This window comes from Phyllostomus discolor, chromosome 8 (genome assembly GCF_004126475.2).
Source record: "Phyllostomus discolor isolate MPI-MPIP mPhyDis1 chromosome 8, mPhyDis1.pri.v3, whole genome shotgun sequence".
In the NCBI taxonomy this organism is placed as follows: domain Eukaryota; kingdom Metazoa; phylum Chordata; class Mammalia; order Chiroptera; family Phyllostomidae; genus Phyllostomus; species Phyllostomus discolor.
The window spans coordinates 70,013,714-70,029,726 of record NC_040910.2 but is presented as its reverse complement, the minus strand read 5'-3'; the positions used below and the strand labels follow the sequence as shown (position 1 = coordinate 70,029,726).

The window sequence follows — 16,013 nt, the reverse complement described above, 5'->3', positions numbered from 1 at the left end:
GATTGAGCGCCAGCCTGCAAACCAAAAGGTTACCGGTTCAAGTCCCTGTCAGGGCACACACTGAGTTGCAGGCCAGGTCCCCAGTTGGGAGCGTGAGAGAGGCAACTGATTGATGTAACTCTCACACATGGATGTTTCTCTTCCTCTTTCTCCCTCCCTTCTCCTCTCTTTGGAAATAAATAGAATCTTTAAAAAGATTGGTGACACCAGACGTAAGTGACATTGACTACAGTGCTGTTTTAGATGTTCTTTAGAGTATCCCTGGACCATCATATCCTTTGGTTACTGTAGTTAATGGTTAAGAACTAAATAGCCTATGTTTGAATCATGGCACTCCGATTAACTAGCTGGGTAATCTTGGGCAAGATTTAGAGTCTTTTTCAAACTCAGTTTTCTCAACTGTAAAATAGGGATAATACTTTCCTACCTCATAAGTTTACTGTGAGCATTGCTTAATTTAGTACATTTAATATATTTAAACATATAAAGTGCTGAGAACAGCAACTGGGGCAGAGTGGGTGCCGGCAGGTATCAGTTGTTACCATGAAAAATTATCCACCTTCTTAGTCCAGAACCTTCCAAGTTTCTGGGCACCTCAGTCCCCGGGAGACTAGGAGCAGTCACGTGTCCAACCCCGGGGCTCAACCAAGCATGTAGACTCCAGGCAGGTACAGCCAGGCTCTCTGGCATCCCTCGCAGGGTTCCCGGACAGCCCGCCGCTTACCTCCGCAGCGCCCCCTGGCGGCCGCCGTTGGCCCCAGCAGCGAGCAGTAAATCTCCTCCAGCCTCTCCAGGTGTCCCACTCGGCTCGAGCTGGGCTCGCTAGCCATCTGTTCCACTGCTGCCACCACGGCGTGGAAGTAGCGTTCCAGGGCGCGACGGGGGCTGGCCTGTCGCGGGGGAGTGTAGAGCCTGGGTCTAGGCCCAGCATCCACCCACCCCAGCTCTGACGCCAAGTCCGCAGGTGCGTGGGCAACCCCACGTGGCACCTCCCCTCTTCCCAGGAGGCTGGACACAGCTTCCCTGCCAAGGCGTCTGGACCCCACACCCAGGGCGCCGCTCCTGCCCCACCACAGCGGTTACCAGAAGTTGCCTGCAGCTGCGGGTCCACTTTGCCTCTCCACCCCAGTGTGGAGAGAACACCTGGTGCCCGGTAATGTGGGAAACCCAGATGGGCAGGGATGGTGGCCGGCGCCCACCCTGCTTGAAGCGTCACCAAGCACTTGGATTAACGTTCTGTCCCCACCAGGATGTAAACTCCAGGAAGGTAGTGGTTTTGTCTGTTTTATCTATAGTTGCGTCCCCAGCACCTACAATATCTCCTGGCACCTAGTAGGTGCTCCATGAATATTTGTTGACTATTTCCTAAACTTCTGTCACTTTTATACTGTCTTGACATAGCACCTATACTATTCTTTACTCATCATTTTTCTTTAAATCAGCTCACTTTTTTGGATCAACATTATTTCAAAAGGAAATTTCACATAGCTACTCTGAATAAAAAGGTTAGTGCCCCCTGTCATAAATAGAAAATAACTAAGGATCACGAAGCACTGATACTCAATGCAGCCAGGGGCTATGGCCTGCCAAGGCTTTAGAGCTCAAAGCTTGCTTTCTGTTTTTTAAAAATGGAAATGAGTAAGTGTTAAAGATATGGAGGTTAAACACAAAGCTGAGCTTTTCTCCTTAGTGGAAACAGGCTTTGAAAGAGTTTCTGGTGGTGCCATTCCACGCTTTTAGCAGCCTGTCCCTTTGCCTCCGGGGTGCAGCTCGACGCCTGAGAAGAACTGCTCTCGGTCGTGCTCTCTGGCTGTCTTCCCTCACCCCGCTCACCACCACCGAATCCTCTCACAACCGCGGTTGCAGGGTCCAAACGAATTACATGGGCAGGCACGACGGCACTGCCTCTCGTCTCTCTTCTGTGTGAGGGGTCTGCTGAGCACTGGTCTCAGCTTCCTGGGCTGAGGCAGAGTGGCTCATTCAGACCAGCTAGGGCTCTGACAGACACTTACTGAATGATCAGCTGGATGAACAAACGCATTCAAAGGGATATGGAATCAGAGTGGGAAGGGGCCACGGGGACCATTGCATCTTATTTCTTGATTTTATAAATTAATTATAAATAAATGGATGAAATATTTATTCATCGAGCACTCACCAGGTGCCAGGCCCTGTTCTAGGTGCAAGGGTACAGCAGTGAACAAAACAGACAAAAATTCTTCGTGAGGCTTATATTATAGTGTGTCAGCAGGGGGGACACTGGGGGAGATAATAAGCAAGATAAGCACGATTTACAGTATGATAAATAACAAGGAGTGCTGAAGAGAATATAAAGCAGGAAAGGAGGGGGTGAAATTTTGGGAGGGGCTGGAATTTTAGGTAGAGTGATCAAGGAAACCTCACCAGAGGGCAACTTTTGAATAAACGGGCAAGTGAGCCAAGAGAAAGAGGGAGAGTGTGGGAGATGGATAACTGATGGAGAGGGGAGGTGGGCAGGCACAAGGGCCTTGTAAGTTACTATAATGACTTTGACTCTGACTCTGAGTGAGATGGTGTGATCCATGCCAGGGCAGCTACCCTGCACTGAGGCACCCGTCAGCCTGGCTGCTGGGAGCCTGGCAGCTGGCAGCTCTCAGCTGAGCTCTCCCCAAATCATGCTCAGCTGAAGAAAGCCACCTCTCCAAGGCCATGCCCCTTTCCTGAGGACAGTCCATGCAATTACTAGCAGGTGTGGATGTGTAAGGGCCCAGCCCACTCACCCCATCTCAGGACAACACTGAAAGGCCAGCGCAGCTCCCGAGCTCTCTACAGAATCAGCTGGGGGCGAGTTCTTCCTGGAGCTCAGGAGAGTGAAGAAATGAGGAGAAGGGACAATAAGGCCTTGAGCAGGTGTGGCTGGTCCACAGTCCTGCTGCTGACCCACTGAGAGCAGACTCTCAAAGCTGTGCCTTCAGACTTCTGCCCTGGCCTCTTTCCTGTGCCCCTCCCGGAATCCCTGTCTTCAAGGCTTTGCATAGAACCCTCCCTTAGTTCTCGTTCCCTGACCCCTCCAGCAGCCAGCCCTAGCTGGAGACACCCATCTCTAGCACCCAGAACATATACAGAGGGTCAGAGAGACAGGTTGTCCCATGCTGACTTCCCAGTCTCCAGACCTTGTCTGCTGGTTCCCTGGACACATGGGGAGAAAAACTGACCCCACACCTGGGCCTCAGGCCAGGTCCTCAGTAGACAAGATGGGAACTGGTGGTCAGATAAGGCCTACCCATCAGACTGTGACTGGCCAAGCCACCTATCCCCGGTCCCACTTGTCCTCTTGCCATCAGGTATGACTGGGAATGGCATCCTTAAAGAGGCAGAATTCCGGGTAAGGGGACAGAGATCTCAGGGGGCAGGGAGTGGTTGTCAGCACACGCTGGAGAGACCCAGGCCAGGCTGATGTCTGGGAGCCCCAGCCTCCAGTGTGGGAGGGACAGTTGCCAAGGGACCATTAAGGACACCTGAACTCTAAGCTTCTGATGGTCTCTAGCTTGAGATCAATGATGCATTCCCCAAGTCTCTCCTTGCTCTTCCTCTTCCCCTCCCCCTCAATTCTCTATGTACAACAATGGAGACTCAGAGCACTGAACTCTAGATAACCTACAGTTATCTGCAGATAACCAGCAGACAAGGTCTGGAGACTGGAAAGTCAGCATGGGACAACCTGTCTCTCTGACCCTCTACATAACCTACAGTTATGTGGGGGTGGGGTGCCTAACGTTTACTATGCCTAAAAAATTACAGCTTTTACTTTCAGCACATTTTCTACTACAAACTAGTGTATGCAACAAACCTGCTAATGCCAGCCCCGAGCGCCACTTCATTCCTGACACCCTCAAACCCATCCTAGCCTCATTCCTAAACCTACTCCTGAACCCCAGCTGCATCCAAGTCAGAGGCATAGTTAGGTTTGGCATTGTCCTTTCCCCACATCACTGAGAAACAAAAATTGATGTTCTTACATGTTCAACTTGGTTGTGTCAAAATGGTGCCTTCACTCTGACCGGCTCGGTGAACCAGAAACGCCGCCAGGGCCACTGGAGGGGTGGGGTGCGGGGTGGCTGGGTCAGCAGACAAACTCTGGTCAGGACAGCTCCTCCCCTCCCCACCTTCCTGAGAGCCAAGGCCAGCTGCAGGACAGGGGATAGTAGCCCACATAGGGGACGTAGATGCTTGTGCTAGAACCGAGATGGGGCTTAGGTATGAGTTAGTGTGTGTGTGGCAGGGGAGGGGGGGATGATTTGTTCACCATGTGGCCGTGTGCTGTGACCTCCCTAAAGGAGGTGTCACAGAAGGATGGATGTCAAGGTTGGTGGGGTGAGGGGCATGGGTCAGAACCCTTAACGGGTCCAAGTGGGTAGGTGTCCACAAAGGAGCAGTATTCTCAAGGTGGGAATGGTACTTTTAGAGAAAAGAAATGGTATCAATGAAATCAACGTGGTTTACGGAGAGACCAGAGAAGGAAGAGCGGCATGTCCGATGCATTTTGATGGGCAAAGCCGGGTCTGAGACATGGGCTGGCCAAAGGACTGGCACCCACTTGTGGGGGCTGAACAAGCAGGCATTGCCGACCCCTAGCAAGCACCCTCCCTCGGGCACCTGCCTCCTCCTACAGCAGCAGTGCCACAGCCCTGAGTCACAGCGGCTTGGAAGTCGAGCCATTGTCCAGTCCTGCCTTCCCAGAGGACAGACACCTTTCCCCCACAGAGGTCATCCCTGACATGGCTGCACTCACTGCCCCAGGCTGCATCCTCTCCCACCCAGGAAACCCAGCCTGGCATGCAACCCTTGGCCAGAGGATCTCCAGCCTCCTGGAGTCTTGGCCGTGGAGGGGGGCCCAGACTGAGCCCAAGAGAAAGCTAGGAAATGAATGGGGAAGTGTTGGAAGCCAGCTGAATGCCCACCGTAGGAACAGGCAACCAGCTGCATGCATAACTGCACTTTCACAAGAGAGGATATTGTGCAACCATCACATGTACGTATTTTCTAAGGAAAATATTCTCTTATGGCAATTTCCATAACATGGGAAAATAAAGATTATATATGCACACAAACATGAAGTATATAAAACTGTACACAGAGTTTGATATCTCAGTTTGTTTAAAAAAGGAGCAGTGGGGGAGTGAGGCTGGGAGGCGACTGAACATCAGCTTGAAGTCAGATCTGGGTTCAAATTCTGACTCCATTTCACAGTGTTGGGGTGAGAATTCTGGAACTCGATGCATGTGAAGTGCCCAACACGGCACCCGAACACGATGGGCACTCAGTGAACAATAGCTACCACAGTCACCACTGTCGTTACTGCTGAAGAAATACGCCGGAACGTTAATTGCTGATATGTCTGAGCAGAGGGGTATAAATAATTTTAATTTTCTTCTGTGACTGATCTGCATTTTTCAGGTTTCCCTTAGTGTTGTGTATTAATTTTGGATTTATGGAAAAAGGTAACATGGCACAGGAGAAGGGGGAAGACGAGCAGAGCAAGCACCTGGTGTGGGCACGTGGGGCCCTGGACTGGAGCCCTGAGGGCTAGGGCAGGGCCGTTACCTTCAGCTTCCTTTGCAGAGCTTCTGTGCGGCAGGCCTCCCCCAGGGCTGCTTGCAGGGTGTGGGAGACCACATGGCGCATGCAAGCCTCGGGCGTCTGCTGGATCTGTGCAGCCTCGATCTCCAGCAGCAGCGCACTGCACACGGAGGGAGACACCAGCTCAGGATCCACGAAGAGGAGCACTCTGAGGACAGAGGTGGTAGGGAGTGTGCTGAAGAGAATGACTACTGGGGGAAGAGCCCCTGGAGGGTACCCCCAGAATCTTGTGTCCCCCTCAAGTTATTCAACTCCTCCAAAAACAGGAGACTTAAATTCAAAACTCTATGGGGGAGAGACGATAAGGAGTGGTGGGGACTGTGGCAATAAGAGCATGCCCAGCCTTTCTGCCTCTCACAGAAGGTAGAAGGTCCCTCTAGCCTCTCACATCTAGGTAAGTTCCAACCTCAGTTCTGCTTCCTCCTTCAGCGTCATGGCCCACTGACCGCATCGCCCTCTAAGAGGGGCCCTAAGCCCTTCCTGCTGAAACTGGAGCTCTGAACTCTGAGCAGCCCCATCTTCTCTCATCACCCCTATCACACCAGGAAAACAACCACACCCAGTGGTGTCCTCCCAACCTCTCCAACGCTGTTCCTGCAGATCCTTTCACCTCCTCGCACCCTCCGTGAACACAAAGCTGCAAGCTACACCTTTCAGCAGAGATACCTGCGGGGGAGAAAGCTATGCACCCCAGCACCATCAGTCAGTCCCTCTCCCCAGCACAAACAGTGAACATTGCCTCATTCTCTCTCATCTGAAGGGCCAGGCACACACAGACAAAAGCCGATTTCGTGGTGCGGTTGTGGCCTGAACCCCCTCCACTACAGGTGCTCTGGAGCTGCCTCAGGCTGCCTGGCTAGTCGATGCTCCATCATGGCCAAGGAAAGGTGGAGGTGAAACAACAGATCTCCAGGGCAGCCAGCGGTCCTGCCTACTCCCTGCATGTGAGCAGGATCGTCTGCATCCAGCCTGAGAAGGAAGGCTGTATCCTACTTTCCGAGATCTCCAGAGGACAGGCACCTTGAAAACGCATTCCCCTCAGGACAAATGTCATGAATGGAGAGCTCTGTAGAGGCTCCTCTCAATCTGGCCTCCTCTTTTGTCTTCCGGTCAGTGAGCGGTCCCACAGGCCTGGCATGCGGAGGGGCCACTCACCTCTCCTGGTAGGGATACAGTTCACTCCTCAAGTTCTGCTCGGCAATGACCAGCCTTTGGTACAGCGTCCCTGCAAAGCAGACCACTTCAGCAAGGCAGCCCTGAGTCCTGAGCCCCAGGCCTCACCTTCCCGCAAAAGGTGCTGGGGTTTTTGAGCTTCCCAGAATCCCGAAGACAAATGCAAGACCTTGGGTGGAGCTGGAGTGGCAGCGTGGGGGCCCGTGGCTGCCAGCAGCTCCTACCTGGAGCAGCTGTCTCAGTTTTCAGCCGTATGGCACAGTCCAGGGCGATTGTGCAGTAGGGGGAGGGCAGTGTCAGTAACCGCATGCAAAGGGTGTAGGTCCTCTGGTAGAGCTCCTCTGGGATGCCTGTGGCCTGGGGGAGAGGGAGGAGTTGGGGTGCTTGGAGCCCAGGGTCACAAAGGGTCCCGGGAGGGGTAGGACAGCTGGAAGGTGGGGCCTGAAAGCAGGACCTGGGCTCCTGACCCTCCCAAATCTATACCTTCCACCTCTTCTCAGACATTGCACTCAAACTTTGACACCCCACTCAAACTTCCCAGAGGGGAAATTCATCCCATTCTGTTCATCTGGCAGGTCATCTCCCCTCCCGCCCCCTTGCTGCATGGGGCCAGCATTCTCCCGCCACCTCCCCAACTTCATCTCCTGTCTGCTGGGGAAAGGGCACAGCTAGGGTGAAGGAACAGCTTGGCACAGGCAATCCAAGAGTTCTTCTAGGCTGGCACCTGGCCAAGAGTGGCTGTCCCCTGAGGGGAGAGGACAGAGTCCAGCCCAGTCACTTGTAGTAGTCACCAGACCCCCGCCCCTCAGCCCCAGCTCACCTTAGTGAGCACGTACATTAGAGTGTGCAGCAAGGGAATGACGACTTGCCGAGTGTCCTCGCTTTCCGCCTGGAAAACATTTGTTGGGCTGGGGGTTGAGGCGGGCTCACTACATCCTAGCAGGAGGCAGTGTGGGGGCAGTAGGAGGATGGGCTGGAGATGTGGTGGGAAAGGGCCGCAGCCAGCCCTGGTCCAGAAGGAGGGCTGTAGGGGAGGGGTGCAGGGACTCCATGGGGAGGGGAGGCACTGACGCAGGGCACCAGCTGGCAGCAAAGCAACAAGAAAGTCCCCAACTTGGAGGCTCCCTTGAGAGTAACGTTTCCCAAGCTGTCACGCACAGAACTTGGGGTGGTGTGGAGGATAACTTTAATGGTGCAAGGTAATTTGAACATCTGAATAGTTATGCATTTATGTTATCGGTGCTTTCTGTTTCTGCCAAGTGGTGTGGTTTTCCATTGATGGTCTTGTTCTGGTTTCTTTTTGAAATATGTTAACTCATGTCAAACAAGGGGAGTCAATGTAAAGAAAATACTGCATATAGGAAAGTACGGGGGGAGACCACAGCTTGGCAGATGCTGTGCTGGTGGGACTGAGTCCCCAGCGGACTGACGTCTCCTCCTCTCACCCCCTTCCGCCTCCCCGAGCCCGAGGCTCAGGAACCCACCTTCTCCAGTTCTCTGAGCAGAATGCGGACCAGTGCCGGACTCTTCCCCGGATCTCTGTCGACCTTCTTGTGCAGAGACCACCTCCACATGCCTGAGCCAGGAGAGAGGGGTGCCCCGCACAGCCAGGCGGGCCGGCCGCTCTTAGAGAGGAGGCTCTTCTGAGCAGGACCCGGAATCCTAAACCCCGGACAATGAGTCTGACCAGCCACCAGGCTGACCCCTCGGCCAAGCACTTGGCTCCAAGTGTGCAAGGGTGGGCTTCTCCCAGAGCGAGGAGCTCTGACCGACTGCCCTTGGGGGAGCGCGACTTCCAGGGTGGAAAGGAAGGCAGGAGGGACAATAGTGGGGAGGGGTGTGTACGAGTGGCTTATGGAGCAGCAGTGTTTACAGGTCAGCGCCTGAAGCTCCGCTTCTGGAAGTCAAATGGTCCTAGAGGGCCCTGGGGAGTTTTATTTGCCAGGGGAGTTGGGGCAGGTGGGTAGGAAGGCTGAAGATCCTAAGGCGCTGTGCCACTGTCTCTGGCAGGGTGAGCAAGGAGCAGGGAAGTCTGCTGGGTTCTTCAGGTTCCAGGGATTTCCAGCAGAATGAGGGTTCTGCTGGAAGCCCCTCACTCTGTGAGCTCGGCCCCAACCCTCTGTTGAGAATGTGTGGAAAGAGCAGGCTGGGGAAGGGTGGGGGAGCAGAGGGGCAATACCCGCCGGGTCTTACCTTGGCTGCTCTGTAGGTCGGGGGCCTGGGCTCTGAGCTGCCGAAGCACAGCCTGCACGCTCCGCTGGAGGTCCAGCTCCACGGCTGCGCAACAGGGCGGGGCTTGCTTTGGGTCTCAGATCTTTGGAGCTCCGCTTCCCTGGTCCTAACCTCGGCCCCATCTCCGCTCTCCCTGAAGATGTCTTTAGACCCTCCAGAGAGCCTCAAGAGGTACCCCAAAGTAATGAACTTAGAGCTGGCAGCCAGCATACGGGCCAGGGCTGGAATACAGCCTTTCAAACAGCATTTCTGTTTCTTGTAAAACCAACATTTGTCAAAGTGTGGTACGTAAACCACTGGTAGTGCACGGGACGTTTAAGGTGTTATACAGAGGATTCTAATATTTGAATAATGATGCTGTCATTTTAATGTATATTAGAATATGTAACTAGTATATTCATATGTATAACTGTATATAACTATAACTATATATATATATAAACTAGTTCTTCAACATATGCATGAAGCTAAAATTAAAGTCAGTTTAAAGAAACATATCAGGTAGTACCAGAAAGCTACAAAGAGTCTCTCTCCCTGACCAAATTTTACTCAGGCTCCTCAGAGCTCTCTTCTGCCCTAGGCCCTGACCTTGGCCCCTGTCCTGTCCTTGGTCTGCCTAGCACAGTTTCAGCAAGAATCCTGCTGTCCATTTATAGAGAACCCCCCAGTTGATATCTGACCAAGTTCTGCATCTCCCACCTTAGATGTCTAAGTCCTTGGCCTGCCTCTCGTGAGAATCCCGTCAGGTCAGTGTAGTAAGAATCCCCCCGCCCTTGACATCTCTTCTCAGCCACTTCCCGTCCGTGGACCCTCACACTCTGTTCGTTGGCTGTAAATCCCCAGCCATCTTTGCCTTATTCAGTGTTGAGCTGATGTTTCTCCCCTATTGCAATAGTGTTGACTAAAGTCTTCCTTAGTGTTTTAACAAGTGTCAGAATAATTTTTTTTTCTGTAACAGTGGTACGCTGACCTGGCAAACCTGAGAAGGGGCACAAAAATCAGTCTCTGACATTTGGAAAGTGTGAGGATGCGCTTCTCTGACCTCCTGCTGCAAGGAGTCTAACAGACCGGGTGGGGGCGCTTTGTGCTCAGGCCTGTGTGCGGAGATGCAAACCTTCTCTGAGGGCTGACTGGGCCCAGGGATCCCTCGGCTGCCTTGCGGAGCCTTTGCCTGTCAGTCTAAGGCGTTTCTGCCCGAGCCTTCTTCCCTTTCTTCTTCCTTCACGTCAGATCTGCATCCCGGCCTGACAGCTTACTTCCCCAGACCCCACCGGCCACCTCTCCATGTTCTGTCCCACAGGTGTTTCCGACATAAATCCTCTCGGGTCTAATCCTGTCTTGGTGTCTGCTTCTTGGAGGATCCGGCTAGCACAGGAAAGATGGGAGACACTCCCTGCCCCATAAATTCCCCTTTAACATCTATGCCAACCAAGAGTTTGTCTCTATAGGCAAACGTGCTTTCTCTGGTTGTCAGACAATAAAAACCACATGCCCCAGGGGTTCCCCTTTTGTCCTAGCTGTCAGGAAACTTGCAGCCAAACTAGGGCCCAGCCTCAAAAATCAGCTCATCTCAAGTGATGGGGAACTCTCTTCTTTGTTCCTCTTTGTGTTCCTGCTTAATGTCCTACTTAACACATATATTAATTGCCTCGGACACCTTGGATGCTTTGGAAGCATATAAGATAGAGATTATAAATTTAAACAATCAGCAGTTTGCCATCCAGGAATCAAAATGTGTTTAGACCCAGCTCACAGGCTGGCTCCTCATGGCTCTGGCGTGGGCTTGTGCAAAGTCTGCTGGGGCCTCCTGGCCACTCAGAAAGCCCCACTTTCTTCCTGCCTCTGATTGGCCCCCAGACCATGTCAAGGCCTGATCCTAAGCCTCCATCAGGCTAACAACGGGCAGTGAGTGGGCAGTCTCTTACAGACCATGTTTGCCCACCTGGCCGTTCTGCTGGGTAGGGTAGCATCTCCCAAACTGGCAAGGAAATTGTTTAGCCTGGTGTGAGGCTGGCCACAAGCTGTCCTTCATTTACCCTTCTCCACCTTGCATGAAGATTTGATGCAGGGTGAGTTATTAAAAATTGGTATTAAGTCTTCCTTCTTTTCGCCCTCCTTCCCCCTCCCTCACCACTCCCTTCTCTCTGCCTCTCTCTCTTCCCCTGTGGACTGCGCGTTGCGATAAGTGTGATTTCCTCCCTGTCCCCTCATTAGAAGCCAGAGAAGCCTTTGTCTTCTGAGCTTTAGTTTCCCCTGCTTTACAAAGGGAGTTAATTTTTTATGTTTCAGAGAAAAATAGAGAAGTTGCCGGTAGCCCTGGGAGACAGCCCCAAATAAACTTTGTTTTCGAAAGTCTGGACAGCCGGACCAAACTCTCAGGCTTTTGTCCACATCTGGCTTGCAGACATGTTTTGTTTGGGCTTGTAGAATGTCAAAAAAATGAATTAGCTGCCAACATTTACAAATAAGGAAAGTTTACATTAAAGTTGGGGTTTTGGCATCTCTTAAAAGTCTGCTGACACTGGGCATGCACTCCTCTCACACTCGACAACGGCAGGCTGGGGGCCGCTGCCCCCTTGATGTGGGGCGCAGGGTCTCCAGTATCACTCTCCCCCTTTTACCCATCTACATCCTCTCCCCAAACCCCCAAGTTTGATACCCCAGCCATGTGACTGAGAGAACCAAGACAGACTGTCTTCAAGGCTCTGGGGGAGTGGAGAGGAAGCCTGCAGCCTTCAGTTAAAGAGGAATGTGGCAACCCAAGAGTGTGAGGTCGACTCCCCAAGGGTTGTGGGGACCCAGCGAAAGAGGAAGGCCAGGGCACGCTGGGACCTAGAGTACCAGTGGTGGCAAAGACCTCTGATGAGGGTAGCAAAGCACTAAACTCTATGCCCTTGAATGCCATTGTTATGGTCTCCTGGACCACCTTTACCAGAGCACAGGAGTGTCCCCAAAGGAGCCCCCTCTCTCCCTATGGACCATGTAAGCCTGTTTTGGGGCCTGCAGCCACAGTGGGATGAAAACCACAGACTCTCCCCACTGTCCAGACTTTGTAAGCTCTCGTCTTTCCACAGGAACCCAAGTTTGGGGGGAGGCACCTCAAGTAAATGACACTGGAACTCATACTCACCGTGGCAAGTGAGAGCTTGAAGCTGGTTTAGGTTTGATTAAGTAGAAGCCCAGCAGGACCTCCCGGACCTCCCGCCCACCAGAGGGGAGGCTGTCAGAGGCTCCCCTGGTGCACAGACAGCTCCACCTCAGCATCCCAGCTGCTCATGGGAATCATGGGCTCAGCACCCAGACACACCAGCAGTTGGAGTACTGGGGCTCATGGTCCTCATCCATCCAAGGCCGCTGACCACCATGTGAAATAGAGGCTCAGATTGTTTCACAAATGTTTGCAATCTTGCCTATGTTTGCAGGATGGCAAAATAACAGTGGCTTTGGTGCCCTTGAAACATTGCTCTTTTGTGTTCCTCAGAATAAATATCTTACTTTTCAGGGCCCCTCTTCTTAACTCTATGGTGAGAGGACCCCAATGGCCATAGGAAGCTGGGAAAGTTTAAACCATTGGCAACTGGGGAAGGCAGCCTGGTCGTAATGGGAAAACTACCTTCCAGAGCTCCCAGGGCAAGTATCATAATTTTGGGACATTTCTTTCATTCATTGGAATGTGGGGGTCCTTTGTCATATCTTTGGGGGTGCCTGTCAGTGGTATAAGCTGGCTGGCAGCCTTCCCTGCACACTGTAGTCTTGGTGAGATTGCGACCCAGGTGGCTTGCTTTGTCCTGGCTTGGAGTGGGCACGGGACCAAGGCCGCCAGCAGACTCTCCCTGCAGGCGAACCCGGTGCAGGTGGCCAGGAGGCAAGTCCACCTGGAGTGCTCTCTGAGGTCACTGTCTCCCTCTCCTGGTCCTGGTGGCAAGTCTGCCCTGTTGCTTGCGCTTTCTGGTACCTGTGCTTTAGCTGTTCCTTCAATGCTTGGCCAGTTTTAAAAATTAAATTAGCCACATAGGTTTCTATGGCCTGGATCCAAAGAACCTTCACCGGTACTCCTCTTTCCCAAAACACAGCACAGCGTGTGTTTTTCGTTATGATTAAAGTGGGTACAAAGTTGGGTGGTTTAGATTTTCACCGGGCTGACTCCTCCACTACCCTCCTGTTGCAACCCCCTTCTGGTGTAAGAGAAGACAGACTATTGTGACACTGGGGTTCACTGGGTTTGCCTGATGCAGCTGGGTCCTCTCCCCGGGCATGGCTCCCTGACTGTGAGCAGGCGTGGAAAGTGTGCACATCTTGCAAATGAGGAGAACCTGGTAGCCGTGCCTGCCATAGGGTGTCCCCTCACCTTCCCCAGGACAGGGATCTGCAAGGGCACTGGACTCTGTGCCTGGTGGCCCGAGGGTTGCTCTGACTTGCTGGGCAACCACCAATTAATACACATGTTAGGGGAACGGTCCCCTCTCCTTGTTGTCTCAGGTTGATATGAGGAAGAGCATCTGGGTTTTGGATTTAGCCAGATCTGGGCTCCAGTCCTGCCTCTGCCACTTACTAGCTATGCAGCTTTGAGCAAGTTACTTAACCTCTCTGAGCCTCAGTTTCCCCTTCAGTAAAATGAGGAAAATCATACTGATATCCCTACCTCACAGAATCCTTCTGACGTTGGCAGGAGGCAACCCGCAGTGAAATCACTGAGAGTAGGAGCTACCTCGCTGGGTTCCTGTCCCGATCTAACCTAACCATCCAATACCCACATGGCTTTGAGATCAACACCTGTCCTCTCTGAGTCTCACCTTCCCCTTCTGTAAAGTCGGAATAGGGATAATGTCTACCTTTATAATGACTAGATGAGTTAACATCTGTCAGGTGCTATTATGACTACTTGATATATTGTAAACTCTATAGAGGTTTTTGTTAAATGCAAGTCTTTGGTAATAAATCTTGGCTATTTTTGTCATTATTGCCAATGTCCAGCTCAGTGACCTGCAAACAACTGAGACTCGTGCAAACGTGTGGATGTCCATCTCTCTGTCCTCATGAGTGGGCAGCTAAGTGTGGTCTCACAGCCTGGCTGGGTGGAAGTGGTCCTGCCATCTATGGGGGCATTCTCAACTGCAAGGGTGTCCCCCCCTAATGCAGCTGGGCACACTGACCCCTCTCTACCCTCCCCCAACCATACTGACCTGAAGCCTCCATGGGAGCCGGGGGGTTTGTGAGGAGGATGTGGCTGCCTCCGGTGGCAGGATGGAAAGTAAAGTGGTCTGTTTGTTTTTTCTTGCACAGAGGTGGTTCTGCAAAACAAGAGGTTTTTGCATAAACCGTAGGAAGGTGCAGAAAGTATATTTGAGGAATGGAGAGGCTCTCAGGGGACCTATGCCGCTGGCACCCTGGAGGAAAGTTTGGATTCATTTCAGAAGCACTTCTGTAGCGCTTGCTACATGCCAGAGGATGTTCTAGCATGTAAATACTCTTAACTCTTTAGTATTAATATCAACCTTATAAGGTAGGTACTATTTTCTCCCCATCTGCAGATGGGGAAATTAAAGCGCAGAGAGCTTAAATAACTCTTCAAAGTCAAACAGCTAGTAAGGAAAGGAAAGAGCCCTTGAACTCAGACCATCTGGCTGTAGAGCGCATGCCCTCCATCAGGACCCTGTGCTGCTCCACTTTGACCCCAGTGGGAGGGGCTCCCCAAATCTGCTTCCCAGAGCAACAAACTCCACAGCTGAGAAGCAGGGGGACTCTGAATGGGTTCAAGAGCCTGTTCTTGGAAGAAAAAACAGTTTTTTAAATAAATAAACACACACACCTGGAAAAACTAATTGAGAGAGAGAGAAAACAGAGACAACTTTAGGAATGACAAATACCCTATCTGTATCTATATTTACCTTTACATCTATGGCAAAAAAGAAAATCTGAACCCTCCATGTCATACATAGTTTCCTAGGAAAATAAAAATAACTCAAATGTCTCTAAAAGAGTTTAACGCCCCCCCGCTCACCGCCCGCGCTTATTTTGGTAGCCATTGAGGAAATAGAAAAATGTGTCAGAGAACCAGTTCTTAAAAAGTGCTGTCTGGCTCAGGCGGCTCCTCTGACAAGTTTTCTCAAACCTTCAAGGCAACAAAACTTCTGTGTTATTTAAATGGTTCCAAAGCATAGAGAAAGAATAAAGATTCTTTGGGGGAAAAGCCAGCTTATCCTTGACTCCAGAATTTATTTAGTAAAAATAGTTTTAAAAGTAGATGAAACACTTCACACTCACCAAGATAGGTATTTTAAAAAGAAAAAAACAACAGAAAATAACAAGTGTTGGCAAGAATGTGCAGAAATCGGAGCCTTGGCATGTTGGTGGTGGGCTGTGAGGTGGGGCCCCTGCTGTGGGAACCAGTCTGGCAGCCTCTCAAGAAGTTATGCACAGAAACACGCTGTGACCCAGCAACTTCACTTCTAGGTAAACGCCCAAAAGAATTGAAAATGGGGACTCCCACAGATGCCTGCACACCAACCTCCATAGCAGCATTATTCAAAATAGCCAAAAGATGAAAACACTACAAATGTCCATCAACAGATGAATGAACAAAATGTGTTATATCCACACAATGAAAAATTATTTGGCCTTAACAAGAACAAAATTTTGATAACATGCTACAATGTACATTAATTAACCTTGAAAACAGAAAAAATATACCGTACAAACACTAATCAAAAGAAAGCTGAAGTGGTGACAGGTGAGTAGGAGACAAAGTAGATTTCAGGGCAAGGAACATTGTCAGAAATAAAGAGAGAAATTGCATGATGATGAGAGGGTCACTTCATGAAGAAGATATAACCATTCTAAACTGGTAGGAACCTCACAACAGGGATTCAAAATACACAAAGGAAAAAATTGAGTAAAACTAAAGGCTAATTTCCCCCATATTTGCTTCATCATTGATAGAATAAACAGATGGAAAATCAGCAAGGATACAGAAAAACTGAATAATGCCA

The 16,013-nt window shown here is 51.2% G+C and overlaps 1 protein-coding gene across 3 annotated transcripts in view; it reads right to left on the bottom strand.

Moving 5' to 3' along the window:
* PIK3R6 (phosphoinositide-3-kinase regulatory subunit 6) overlaps window positions 1-16,013 on the bottom strand; it is a 48,689-nt gene that overhangs the window by 22,211 nt on the left and 10,465 nt on the right. For 2 of the 3 annotated variants that reach the window (XM_036033009.1, XM_036033008.1), the window contains exons 2-9: window positions 14,208-14,315; window positions 8,986-9,069; window positions 8,277-8,368; window positions 7,613-7,681; window positions 7,017-7,149; window positions 6,775-6,844; window positions 5,584-5,767; window positions 725-890 (exon numbers count right to left, since the gene is read on the bottom strand). In XM_036033009.1, the coding sequence (XP_035888902.1) occupies window positions 725-890; window positions 5,584-5,767; window positions 6,775-6,844; window positions 7,017-7,149; window positions 7,613-7,681; window positions 8,277-8,368; window positions 8,986-9,069; window positions 14,208-14,220 (811 nt within the window). In that variant the 5' untranslated portion in view covers window positions 14,221-14,315. Of the gene's footprint in view, window positions 1-724; window positions 891-5,583; window positions 5,768-6,774; window positions 6,845-7,016; window positions 7,150-7,612; window positions 7,682-8,276; window positions 8,369-8,985; window positions 9,070-14,207; window positions 14,316-16,013 lie in introns of those variants that run through there. The other variant, XM_036033011.1, reaches the window with a different exon arrangement.